Source organism: Falco rusticolus, chromosome 4 (genome assembly GCF_015220075.1).
Source record: "Falco rusticolus isolate bFalRus1 chromosome 4, bFalRus1.pri, whole genome shotgun sequence".
Lineage (NCBI taxonomy): Eukaryota > Metazoa > Chordata > Aves > Falconiformes > Falconidae > Falco > Falco rusticolus.
The window spans coordinates 46,994,393-47,007,264 of NC_051190.1; the positions used below are offsets into that span (position 1 = coordinate 46,994,393).

Genomic DNA, 12,872 nt, shown 5'->3' on the forward strand with positions numbered 1-12,872 from the left:
CCAGAGCTCCCCCGCCGGCACCGCTGAGGCCGGCCAACTCACACCACAAGTGAGGCAAGGTGCTGGCACTCCTACCCCGGTCCTGCGGCACTGCCCACGGCGCTGGCACTGGCTCACAAACTACCAGCTAAAAAATACCCAGGACTAATGAAAAGCCCCTGGAAAGGTGCACGCTGCATCCTGCTGCGACTGGAGCAGCCGGCGGGTGTAGTTAGGTGAGAGCAGGGTGTCCAAGCCCACCTGGAGAGGGGGCACACGGCCGCAGTGCCGCTCGCTTGGGGATGCTGCGGGCACCCGGGCAGCCCTGCTGTGCCACGGTGCCAGGTTGGCACAGCTGGAGTGTGGCAAGAAGAGGGCAAGGTGCCAGGCATGGGCACAGTGGGGACCTCCCTCTGCCCTGGGAGACCCTGGGTGGCCCCAAGCCAACAGCAGTGCCCACGGCCCTGGCACAGGGTGCAGGGTGGCAATGCCCATGGCGGGGATGCCCCAGCGGCAATGCCCCACGGTGGCAATGCCCACAGCAGCGATGTCAAGGCAGAAATGCCCACAACAGCAATGCCCACAGTGGCAACGCCCATGGCAGTTATGCCCATAGTGGCAATGCCTGTGGCAGTGATGCCCACAACAACCATGCCCATGGCGGTGATGCCTGTGGCAGCGATGCCACGGTGGAGATGGCCATCCAACGGCCACGGCGGCAATGCCCACAGTGGCGATGCCCACAGCAGCAATGCCTACGACGGCCATGCCCATGGTGGTGATGCCCATGGCAGCGATGCCACGGTGGAGATGGCCATCCAACGGCCACGGCGGCAATGCCCACAGTGGCGATACCACGACAACAATGCCATGGTGGGGACTCCCATAGCAGCAATACCCATGACGGCGACACCCGCAACAGCCGTGCCCACGGCGGCGATGCCCACGACGATGCCACGGCGGCGGTGCCCAGGGCGAGGGCAGGAGGGTCCCCCCAGCAGCATCCCCGCTCTCACCTGTGCCTGATAGATACTCCCAGGATCCCTTGGTCCTAATCCCACGAAGGAACGGTTCGCAGGGGGCGTGCCTGGTGCAGAGTAGGCTGGGGAACAAACGAGAGCTCATTAACGGGGCTGCCGGCGGCACTGCTATCGTCCCCCCCGGGGCCAAACCCGGCCAGCTGGCTGGCACTGCTGGGACGGGCGTCCCAGGCACCCGGGGCCAGGCGACATCCCTGGCTGTGCCCCGGCAGCAGGCGAGTGGAGGCCAGGGATGCTGCGCCCGGGGCGGTGCCACCTGTGCCTGCGTCCTGCTGGAGGGGTGGCTTCGGGGTGACGGCAGGCTGGGGGGCGAGACACCCCACGGTGCAGGCACAGACGGGTGCTCGGCTGCTGTGCCAGCCCCTGCAGCTTCCTGACCGGAGCTGCCGTGGGGTGAGTGCGATGGGAGCCACCAGCTCCACTTGGCCGTGTCACCCCCTGCCACCTCTACCCTGCAGCTGAGGGTCCAGCAGTGGGACCCCCGGCCCCACTGAGCTCCTGGGCTCAGCCCCTTCGGAGGCAGGGTGATTCTGGGGGGCACGGGGGGTTCAGAGCTGCCACATGGCCTCTGCACCCCTTGGGGACAGCCAGTGTTCCCCTGGTGTGCATCCATCCCTGAGCCTCGCGGGGGACTGGCACTGTCCAGTCCCTCCCTGTGGCCGTGGCCCTGTCACCGGCCAGGCCACGCCACCCCAAGCTCTCCCCTCCAGATCAGCTTTGACTTCTTCACACCACATATCTTTGACACCCATCAGCCGGCTGGTGGCACCCAGCCGTGGCCTGTCCCCTGGGGACGGTGCCCCCGGGCAGGGCTTGACCCTGTGAAGACCTGGCAGCCTCCTGGCGTACCAGGAGGTGTCCCGGGGGTACAGCGGGACAGGGACAGGGACAACCCCTTCGTGGAGTGCAGCGATGGCACAGTGTCCCACCAATGTGGCACGCGCCCTGATGTCAGCCTGGGGATGACACCAATGTCTCCCGCCTGCAGCCCTGGAGCCCAGTGCCCCAAAATCCTCCTGGCCAAGGCGCTGAAGCCCCCCGAGGTGGAGTGGAGGGGGATGAGCTTGTCAGCCACTGCTGCTAACGAAGGCCACCCAGGCACCTCCTGCCAAGGGCTCCGGGGGTCCTGCACGCAGTCCTTGCACCCGCATCGCTTCACAGCCCCCGACCAGATCAGCATCCCCAGCGCCAGGGACCCCGTGTGGCACAGGCAGGCACGCTGCCCCCAGCACCATACCCATGCCAGCTGGTCCCCGTGTCACCGGCAGCACCGCTCCCGCCAGCTGGCGGGGAAACTGAGGCACGGAGAGGCGACAGCCTCCCCCAGAAGCCCTGTCCGCACCGGGGGTGTTTGGGCAGGCCATCAGCTGGGGGGAGCCCCGCCGTGGCTCCGCTCCCGCTCCCCTGGCCGTCTCAGAGGGACGCAGGGCTCAGGCTGGTCCCTAGGACCAGCACGGGACCCCCTGGCTTGGGGGACACAAGAGCTGCCTGCCCAAACCCTGCCCGCTCTGACCTGCCTGAGACCCAGCAAACTCATTGCGTGCCGGCTGCCGCCCTCTCCCCGGCTGCAGGGTGGCCACCTCCGCCAACAGCCCCCCAGCAGCACCGAGACGGGGGGACCTGGGGGGGGCTGTGAGACAGCCGGGGAGAGGGGTGGGCGCCGCGGGGTGCTTACTGGGTGATGTCGGTGAGGTCGTCCCTCCCTCGGTAGTTGTCGTGGTGGATTTGGTGTCAGGAGAGACGGCCAAGCGGGGCATGCCGGGGGGAGGTGGCGGCGCCAGCATCTGCGTGGGCAGGTAGTGGCTGGGCACTTTCACTTGACCACTTCCATTTAACTGGGGACACAACACAGACAGAAAAACAAACAGCACAAGCCATTAGGAAGCACCCGCAGCACCGGCAGTGCCGGCCCGGTGAGCCCCCGGTGCTGCCCGGCACGGCTGCGCAGCATCCCTCACCGCTGACACGAGTTTGGTGGGTCTCAGAGCAGCCCTGAACGGTCGGCGCTGGCAAACAAGGGAAATCACGGCGGTGCAGGGGGGGCTGGGGGGGAGCTGGGGGGGGGGCATACCCCGTGGTGGCGCGTGCCGGAGCTGGGGCGCTGTGCCCCCCTCGCTGCGGCGGTGGGAAGCGCTCACCTGTGGGGATGGGGGTACCCCACGGTGCTGGCGACAACAGCCTTCAAAGGTCCCTGTACCAGCCCCCCATGCCCAGCCGGGCAGGGGGCTGCTCCGAACGCCATCTCTGCCAGCCCCACACCGAGCCCCTGCGCAGGGGATGAGCAGCTGTGCCCCTCACCCCGCCATTGGGCCTTGCCAGTGAGGGGCAGCAGGCGGGTGATAAGCAGAGCTCAGAGGGGGGCCCCAAGACCCTCTGCAACTGGGGAGCGGGGTGGGGGCACAGGAGCAGCAATGCAGTCACACCTGGCCCCCAGCTTTGGGTACAAAGGGAGCCTGGGGGTGCTGGGTGCGTGGGGTGACTTGTGCAGGGTGCTGCAAGCACTGGGTGCTGGGTGTGGGGTGCTGGGTGCGCAGGGTGCTGAGTGCATGGGTTATTGGGTGGTGGGTGCACAGGTTGCTGGGTACAAGGGGTGCTGGGTGCATGGGGTGCTGGGTGCACTGGGTGCTGTGGGGGAGTGTTGGGTGCATGGGTTGCTGGGTGCATGGGGTGCTGGGTGCACTGGGTGCTGTGGGGGAGTGTTGGGTGCATGGGGTTCATGGGTTGCCGGGTCCATGGGGTGCTGGTGCACTGGGTGCTGTGGGGGAGTGTTGGGTGCATGGGGTGCACAGGTTGCTGGGTGCATGGGGTGCTGGGTGTGTGGGGTGCTGGGGTGAGGGAAGGCACACAGCTGCATGGGGTGGCCCTGCCACCCCTGTGGGGACACTGGGGACATGGCGCAGTGGTGGGGCTGATGGGTCACCAGCCGGCTGCGTGGGCAGACAGGGCACACAGCGCCCAGCAGGCACGCTGGTGGATGGTGGCTCTTTGGCGATGATCACACGTCCCTTGCTGGATGCCCTGCTCCCACAAGACACCCCCAGCCCCAGCTGACGGCTCAGCCCTGGCACCCCCGCCCTGTCTCCCCTGTGAGGCGGCGCCCAGTGCTAAGCCAAGGGACGGCACCTTCATCACCAGAGAAATGAGGTGCCAACACCGACCAGGCGCAGCGGCGCTCCCGAACCAACGCAAGGCACTGGCTGGAGCTGCTCAGCCCCAGCCACGGCGGTAGGAACCCCCTACCAGGCTGGCTGTTGGCACATGGGTGCCATTGGAGCACCCCGAACCCCCCACATGCGGCGGCGGTGGTGGTGGTGGTGACGGCGGTGGCGGCAGATGATCCAGGGGATGCCCCTCTGGCAGCCCAGCTGGCAGCAGCCCCCGGTGCCGCACGGCGAGGTCAGTGATGGGATGGAGGGATGGGGCCGGATCCTTACCGGTCCGGGCTGCTGGTTGGACGGGTCGCAGGCCAGCGAGACGAGATCTTTCAGCGGGTCCTGCGGGTTGAGATGAGGCGGGTACCGAATGGCCGTGTGGGGGAAGTAGGTGGAGGCCGTCTGGGGGAGGATGGAGGTGGTGGGGAAATGCAGCGCAGACGACGGGTGCGGGCTTCGAGCGATACCTGTGGGGGAGAGCGGAAGGGGGGGACCCACTGGTGTCACTGCCAGCTAGCCGCTGCCCCAGTCCCTCACAATGCTCACCCGCCCACACCGTGGTTCCGTTTCCCCACCGGGACACTCACCGCTGTGCACCGCGATGACGGGACGGTGGTGCTGCGTGAAGCTGCTCAGCCGGGGCGAGGAGTCCTGGGGTGATGGGCTGTTGAAGGGAGACTTGTCCATCTCCGTCTTCTTCACGGTGGGGGAGATGCCTGGGGAAAGCAGGGGACGGCGTCACACCCTGACACCCACAGGGGACAGCGTCATGCTCTGGCACCTGCTGCGGGACCCCGAAGTCCCGGGGCTGCTGCCAGCCTGGCCCAGGGTTGGGGCACTCGTTCCTGGGACAAGGGGCACCCTGGGGACAGGCTGGGCACAGGGAGGGCACGTGGGTGTGAGCGCGCATGTGGGTGCACACCTCTGTGTGCGTGTGGGTTCAGGAGGGTGTGCACGTGTGTGGGCACCTCCAGGGGGGTACCGCAGCTGTGCACATGCACACGTGTGCGTGCACCAGCATACAGGTGTGCACGAGTGTGTGCTCACCTCCATGTGTGCACGTGCGTGCACATGTACACGTGCATGCAGCAGCACAACTGTGTGCGCCTGTGCGAGTGTGTGTACGTGCACACACATGTGCAGGCGTGCGTGTGTGTCTGTGTGCACAGCTGTGCATGCAAGTGCACGGGTGCGTGTACACAAGCGCAGGCAGCTCTCTGTGTGTGTGCCCACCCCACTCTATGTGCAGAGGTGGGGGCCCCCAGGGGGTCCCATCGCCCTGCAGCCCCCACCGGGCACAGACCTCCCCTGGCACCCCAGGGCTGGGGGCCACGTCCTGCCAGCACGAGGAGCTCGCAGGGAGGCAGAAAGGTGCTGGCTTGGGGGGTGACCCCTTCAGCGACCTGACGCGCAGCCCCCCAGCACCCTGCGAGCCCCGGACGCGGGGTGGGAGGGGGTGGCAGGCACGTTAATCCCCCACCACCGTGGCTTTAGCCCTGGCCATTTGGCCCAGGCCTGGTAATGGGTTTAGCCCCTTCTCAGCCGGCGGTTAGGAGGATTTCCCAGAACATCCCGTACGGGATTGCCATAACCCTCCGCCGCCACGGCTCAGCACCCCCCGCTGCCCTCCCTTGCCGCTGCCCCGGATCAGGCAGGGGACAGGGACAGCCCTGCATGGCTCAATGCCCACATGCAACGCTTCGGGGAGGGTGCTGGGTCTGGCCCCAGGACCCTCCTGCCCTCCCACCTGCCCCCTGTGGTACCAGCCCACGGGGCAGGATGGGGCACAGTCCCCAGCACATATGGGGCACCGTCCTGGGGCAGGACCTGATTTCCCCAAGTCCCCTTCCGAGAGGATCGGTGCCCCCAGCCCCCCAGCCAGCACCTCCCAGGCTCTGGCAGGGCTGGGGAGCCAGGTCCTGCCCCACTGCTGGGGTGCAGGGTAAGAGCCAAAGGGGGAGAAAGACAGCAGCTCCTTCGCCTACAGCGCTGTGAAGGCACCCCGGGGCGTGGGAGCCGCTGTGCCAGCCCCGCAGCATCGCTTTAATTAGCCCAGCCCCCCCCCCCTTTTCTTAATGAACAGCTAATTGGGGCTGTCTAGACAGGAAAGGGAAAAAAAGCCAAGCGAGAAAGAAAGCTGTCCATAGCGCCAGCAGCCACCATGGGGCTGGGAGAGGCTGGCGTGCAGCTGGGGCACCGGGCTGGCCCTATAGAGAGCACCTACAGAGAGAGCCTCGGCCTAAATAGGGGTGTGTGTGTGTGTGTCCTGTAGCAACACTGTGGCATCTATAGAGACCCTGTGTCTAAATGCAGGGGGGGTACAGTGACACCTGGACACCTATGGGGAGCCTGTGCCTCAATCAGGGGGCCCTATTTCAACACCATGGCACCTATAGAGAGCCTGTGCCCAAGCAGAGGGGCCCTATAGCAATACCACAGCATCTATAGAGAGCCTGTGACTTAATGGGCAGCTCTGTAGCAAACCCACAGCACCTACAGAGAGCCTGTGCCTTGACTGGGGGCTGTACAGCAATGCCACAGCCCCCACTGAGGAGCAGTGACTGGCTGGGGACACTATAGCAACACCACAGCACCTATAGCTAACTTGTGCTTTGACCTGAGGGCCCTATAGCAAACCCACGGCTCAGAGAGAGTGCCTGAGCTTTCACAGGGGATATCTGGAACTGGTGAGCTGGCCGGGGGCCCTATAGCAGCCGGAGGGCCCCTATAGGGAGGTCCCTATAGGGAGGCACCTACCCCCTTCCATGTCTTCTGTCCAGTTGCGGCTGCTGCTGGTGGGGGAGTTGGAGGAGGTGTAGTACTCGCCGCCTGGGCTGGTGTCGATGTCATCCTCCATGGACCCCGACTTGTGCCGTTTGCTCCTGGGGAGCAGGGAAGGGATCAGCACCAGCCCGCGTCAGGATCCGGCCTGCCCCCTGCCTCCCCCGTGGCAAGACGGCCAGCGGCCCATGGCCTTGCTTGGGCTGGCCCCAGTGTCGCCCCAGCATCACCCCCGCATCACCCCAGCATCGCCCCGGCATCACCCCAGCATCACCCTGGCATCGCCCCAGCATCGCCCCAGCATCACCGCGGTGGCACCTACCCGCTGGATGAGGTGCTGGGCAGCGTCCTCCTCATGCCGGTGCTGGAGGGGTTCAGGTCATAGGCCAGGTGGCCCTGCAGCTCCCCCAGGGAGAAGTTTGGCCCCGTGCCTGTCACCACCGGCGCTGCAGGGAGAGAGGGGGATCAGGGGGGGCCCGGCATTGCCCCCGCCCGGCAGGGAGGGGAGCCCCAGCCCACAGATGGGACAGGGGAGCTGTTGGGATGCTGCTGTGCCCAGGCAGCTGCAGGGTGAGGGGGGTGGCATCATGGTGGCACTCACTTCGGGACACCTGGATGAGCTCGGTGACGCTGAACACCCCCGAGGTGACAAAGCTTTCCTGGAAGTCTGTTGAATCTGCAGAGAAGAGAGGAGAAAGTGCTGGAGAGGGGGGAAGGACCACCCCTCCTGCCCTGCATTGTCTTGTGGCTATGCTTGAGGACACCCCAATGTCCCCAAATCCCCCGTAATGCCACCCACCCCACCTCAGCCAGCTTGGCTCCACTGCCCTCCTCCAGCAAGGGACCACCCTGACAGGTCCCCTCTGCTGCAGACACCCTGGGGCTGTTTGTGCCTCAGTTTCCCTGTGGCTGAGAGCGCCAGCAGGGCTGGGGGCTGCACCCACACCCTGGGTCCCCCAGGGCAGCTCCTGTTGCCACACGACATGGTCCCAGCAGGGCTCTGCCAGCCGTGGGATGATGCTGAGGCCGTGCCCAGCTCATGGCTGGGGCTGGGGGGCACCAGAGCTGGTGGCACCAGCACAGGAGGTATGACTGCCTGCCGAGGGGGCTGCCTCTGCAGCAGGGACCCTGGAGACGGGCTCGGGTGTCCCTTGACCCCTTGCCCAAGCCCGACCCGCTGCTGCTCACCCAGCGTGATGGGTTTGCTGTCCTCCTGGTCCGAGCCGATGCCCGTCCGGGGGCTGCTGCTCTGCTCTGCGTCTGCAAGAGGAAAACACCAGAGGGGTGAGCCCCCCGCTGCCGGTACAAGTGGGGGGCACCTGCTGGTTAACGGTCCCGGCAGCCTCCCTCGGGGCTCTGCTGGGGACACACACTGAGGCTCCCACCCCGAAGGAGGACCACGATGGAGCCGGCATGTCCCCAGCTGCTGGGGAAGAGCCACCAAGTGTCCCTCCCTGCAGCTTCCCCGCTGGTGACAGGAACAGGGACAACCCCACACTGGCATCCTGCCTCCTCTCCTCCGTCCAGCCCCTGCTGCGTCCCATCCCTGCGCCACTGGGCAGGTCACCACAGGCAGGCATTGCCCTTGTCACCCCGTGGCCCCTCGTCCAATCTGCGGGTGGGCAGCAGGGCCCCCACGCAGCACCCGCTCCGATCCTTGAAGCCCCTGCTGCCCCCACTCCATCTCAGCTAAAAATAACCGGGCCAGGATGCTGAGCTCAGCAGCACCAGTGCACCCTGGCATGGCACAGCACGGCACGGCACGGCACGGCACGGCACGGCATGGCACAGCATGGCATGGCACGGCATGGCACAGCACGGCATGGCACGGCATGGCACAGCACGGCACAGCACGGCACGGCACAGCACAGCACGGCAAAGCCAGCGCACCCTTGGCTCTCCATGCCCCACAGGTGCCTGAGCCATGCTCAGGAGCATCCTTCACGCCGGTGTGGGCTCGGCTGCGCGCCCCTCACCCAGCTGCTCCCAAACCCCTTCCAAAACTTTCGCCACGTACTTCCCCCTCTCTTCCTCGTCCTTCCTCCCGCTCCTCCATCCTCATCCTCCTCCTCCCACCACATGGCCTACGGCATGGCTCTTTCGCAGCTTTGGCTGATGCCGGGAAAGGGCCGCGACAATCTAAACACCACCGTCAAAACAGTGCGGCCGCCGCTGCCAGCCCGCCTGCCGCGACGGGGGGCTTTCTTCCCTTCCTTTCCTTTTTCCCACCCTTCTCTCCCCCCTGTCCCCTGCCCCGCAGCCACGCTCAGCTCCCTGGGCTGTTATTCTTGGTGGGCCACGCTGAGCCAGGCGGGCAGCGGACCCCCGCCACCCCCTGCCGTGCCACCCCTGCGTGCCACCCGCGCCACCCGCCGGGCCGCTTGACGTTGACGTTGCATGCAGCCATTTTGTCTCCCTCCCCAGTTGCTGGCGTTCCTCCCCACCCCTTCCCCGTGCCGGCCTGGCAGCCCGTCGGTGCCGGCGGCCCCATGGCATCCCGCCCCACCGCCGAGCCTGCTGCCAGCCAGCCCCGTGCCCACTTGCCCGTGCGCTTGGCTTCCCCCAGGCAGCCATCTTAGGGAGCAGAGATTCCCCCGGCGATGGGCGCGGGTGGTTTTTTCCCCCCCTTCTCTCCATTTTTCTTTTTTCTTCCTTCCCCCCCCCACCCCCCCACCCCATTTTGAAAGGCGTCACAGGCCCAAGCGTGCGGGAGCGGGCGGTGGGAGCGAGTGGGGCAGGAGCGAGCTGGGGAGGGGGTGAGCGGGGCAGGGACCCCCTGCGCGCCCGCGGGCACCGCGCGGCCGGACACGGCCCCTCCTTGCCTCTTAAAACAACAAATCTCGCAGCGGCTCTGGAAGTGGTTAGCGATGGAGCCCGGCCAAGGCACGGGGCGGTGTCTTGCGGTTACAGCCCTGAGGCCGGCCCAATTCCCCGGCTCCCCCCCTCCCCACCATTGCCTTGGGGCTCCCCGGCCCCCCACTTGCCTCCAGGACAGCCCCAGGAGTGCCCAGCCACTGGGAAGCCCCCAGGCTGTGCGCCCAGCTGGTGGCCACCAAGGTGCCCCGTGTGGCCCTCGGCTTGGCCCACGGGACCTCCCATGCTTGCTCGCCCTGAGGCACACTGGGCGGACCCTGCTCGCCCTGAGATGCCCTGCACGGACCCCTCCTCACCCCCAGATGGGACCCTTGCTCCCCCCTGGGACACCTGGCACAGCCCTTTGCTCCCCCCAGAGCCCCCCAGCCTGGCGCCTGTTCCCCCAGAGCCCCCAGCAGAGCCACTTGCCCACCCTGGGTACCCCCCCAGCCCCCTCAGTGTCCCCACACCCTCCCACCAGCATCACCCTGACCCAGCACCACCGATGCCACCCCTGCTCCGGGTAGGGGGGCACACGCCGGGGGTCTCCCCCCCCAGCCTGAGCACCCCGATCCTGGCCATGGCACCCCCAGGAGCACCGGGGACCTTCCCCAGCTCCGAAGTTTGGCAGCAGGACCGTGCCCTCCTCGCACCCTCGTGTCCCCGCTGATGGAGGCACGTGGGTGTGAGGATGGGGGGCCACGGGCTCGGTACCCCCCCAGCTGCCGGCGATCCTCGTGGCTGGGCCGGGTGAGCTCGCCAGCGGATTTCTGGCTGCCTCCTCCGGTGCAGCGTGGCTGGGCCAAACTCTGCTCTCACCGCCATGTGACGGCTGCCTGCGGCCGGCCAGCGCGCACTAAAATGGCGAAGGGATCACTGGGCTCCCACCACAGCCTCGCTCCCCCCGAGGGACCTTTCGGGGCGGGGGGGCACCGAATCCAGCACCCAACGAGTGGCTCGGCCACACTGAGAGGGTGAAAGAAGCTGGACGAGCCCCCCGTGCGCCCCAGCCTCATTAACGGGGGCGTCCTGTGCCCTCCCCACCCCCCAGGGTGTGATGGGGGGACCCTGCTGCCACACTGCAGGCAGCCCAGGGGCAGGGGGCTCAGTGCTGGGGTCCCCCCCTGGGTGTAGAGAGGGAGAGCACTCGGTGCCCAAACAGGTAGATCCAATTGCTTTTAAAAATAGCAAAGTGTGTGCCTGGGGGGGGGCGAGGGCTGCCTGGGCTCTCGGCCGCGCTGGCAGCCTGGACCGATGCCACCCATTGAATTATGGATCCCCGGCACCCTGGCCCCGACGGCTGGCAGGGTGCCGCCGGCCCCACGGTGACTCCCTGCCCGCAGCTTCGGCGCGTGGGAACGACCCCCGGGCAGCAGGGCTGGCCCTGGAGGGGGGGTCCCTGCAGGTCAGGTGCCCTCCTGGGGCTGGCGCAGCTACGGGAGAGCCCTGGCTCTGTGCCTGAGCACTGACGGTAACAGGGCACGGTGTTACCGGCAGCAGCGTGGGGCGCAGGCGCAGAGGCTGGAGGATGCTGGGGGCTGGCAGAGCTGCTGGGGCCGGCGTGCGCGGCCCAGGCCCCCCAGCCAGGGTAGCACCTTCCCTCCTCCTCCCCCAGTGACAGCGCAGGAGATGGCAGACGGCTTAGCCCCGCTGCCTGCAGGCTCCTGCCCTGTGCCTCAGTTTCCCCTGGGGCCGGGGGAATTGGCCCCCTGCCTCTCCCTCGGTGGTGCCGCAGCCCCAGCAGCAACACTCAGCTCCCCCCCGCGCCTCCAGCTGGTGCCCCCCCCAGCAGGCGTCACTAGGGCCCAGAGTGAACAGCCTGCTGGGGCCGGGGGACGCCAGGGGACCTGCGAGCCGGAGTGCTCTGGGGCAGCGGCAACACTGCAAGGCCTAGGGGTGGGCGAAGCTGTGACTAGGGGGGGGGGCCCTCTCTGACAGCCCCCAGCCCCCCCCCACCATGATGGCCCCACTGGCCTCCAGCGGCTCTGCCCGTCCCGCTGGGGTGGCCCTTACGTAAAACCCGGAACAGACCCGCTTGTGTAACCTACTTTATATAATACCCCGAGAAACGCCGTGTGTGCCAGGTAAATCCCGGCTCAGCCGGCGTGCCAGGGGGCACGGACCCCTCCTCACGCTCTTTATAACCCCCTGCTCCCCCTTCAGCCTCCCCCCCCACCCCGTGCCCTGCCTGCACTGCTGCCGGGGGGTGAGATGAGTTTGCAGGTCTCAGCTCTGCCAGGCAGCCAACGCTGGGGGGGGGGGGGGGGCAGCTTGTCCTCCCCCTGCAAAGCAGACCCCCGGGGAGGTGCTGGCTGGCGGCACCCCCGAGGTGGCGGCGGGGGGGGGGTGCACCCCGCTGCTGCCACGTTTGCCGCCCGTGGCCAGCTGGCCCGGGGGGAGGCTGGGGCGGCGCGAGCGTGTTGGCCGGCCTGTGAGCGGGTTTGTCCTCGGCTGACCCCGGGCGGCGCGGGGAGCAGGGGGGGAACCCCCCCAGGCAGGCGGCGCGGCCGCCCCCTCGCTCGGTCCTGCCAGGCCTGGGCCACAGCCAGGGCTGCCGGCGCCCGCGGAGGCGAGCGGGGACAGATGGCAGCGGACAAAGGGACGGGCAGGAGCGGGGTGGACAAAGGGACGGCTGAGCCCCCCCCTGCATCCCCCCCAGGATGTCTTCCCCCCCAGCGGGGTGCTGGCACCCAGCCCCTGTGCGCCAGGCTGGGGGCACCCAGGGGGTGCAGCTGCTGGGAGGGGATGGGGAGAGGGGAGGTGGATGGCAGAGAGAAAGGAAGCGGGGAGAAAGAAAGAAAGAAAGAAAGAAGATGTGAAAAGTGGAGAGAAAGGGAAAGGGACGAAAGGAAAAAGGAAAAGTAAAAAGAGAACAAAAGAACAAAAGGAGGAAGAAAATAAAAGTAAGGATAGAGGGAAAGAGCTGACAGGGTGGAGGGAGGGAAGGCAGGAGGAAGATAGGAAGAGGGGCAGGGCAGAAGGGCAGGAGGAAGGAGAAGGGAGATGGGGGGTGGGGGGGCACCCCAGCTCTGCAGGTGCAGCCAGAGGGTCCCAGGCCTGGCCCCCT

At 67.3% G+C, this 12,872-nt stretch overlaps 1 protein-coding gene across 5 annotated transcripts in view; it reads right to left on the reverse strand.

The window, feature by feature from the left end:
- Positions 1–12,872, reverse strand: part of NFIC (nuclear factor I C) — a 45,021-nt gene that overhangs the window by 6,051 nt on the left and 26,098 nt on the right. For 2 of the 5 annotated variants that reach the window (XM_037384487.1, XM_037384486.1), the window contains exons 3-10: positions 8,141–8,212; positions 7,554–7,628; positions 7,275–7,398; positions 6,929–7,053; positions 4,759–4,887; positions 4,454–4,638; positions 2,695–2,854; positions 996–1,081 (exon numbers count right to left, since the gene is read on the reverse strand). In XM_037384487.1, coding sequence (XP_037240384.1) covers positions 996–1,081; positions 2,695–2,854; positions 4,454–4,638; positions 4,759–4,887; positions 6,929–7,053; positions 7,275–7,398; positions 7,554–7,628; positions 8,141–8,212 — 956 coding nt within the window. The remainder of the gene's footprint in view (positions 1–995; positions 1,082–2,694; positions 2,855–4,453; positions 4,639–4,758; positions 4,888–6,928; positions 7,054–7,274; positions 7,399–7,553; positions 7,629–8,140; positions 8,213–12,872) is intronic. The other 3 variants (XM_037384489.1, XM_037384488.1, XM_037384490.1) reach the window with 3 other exon arrangements.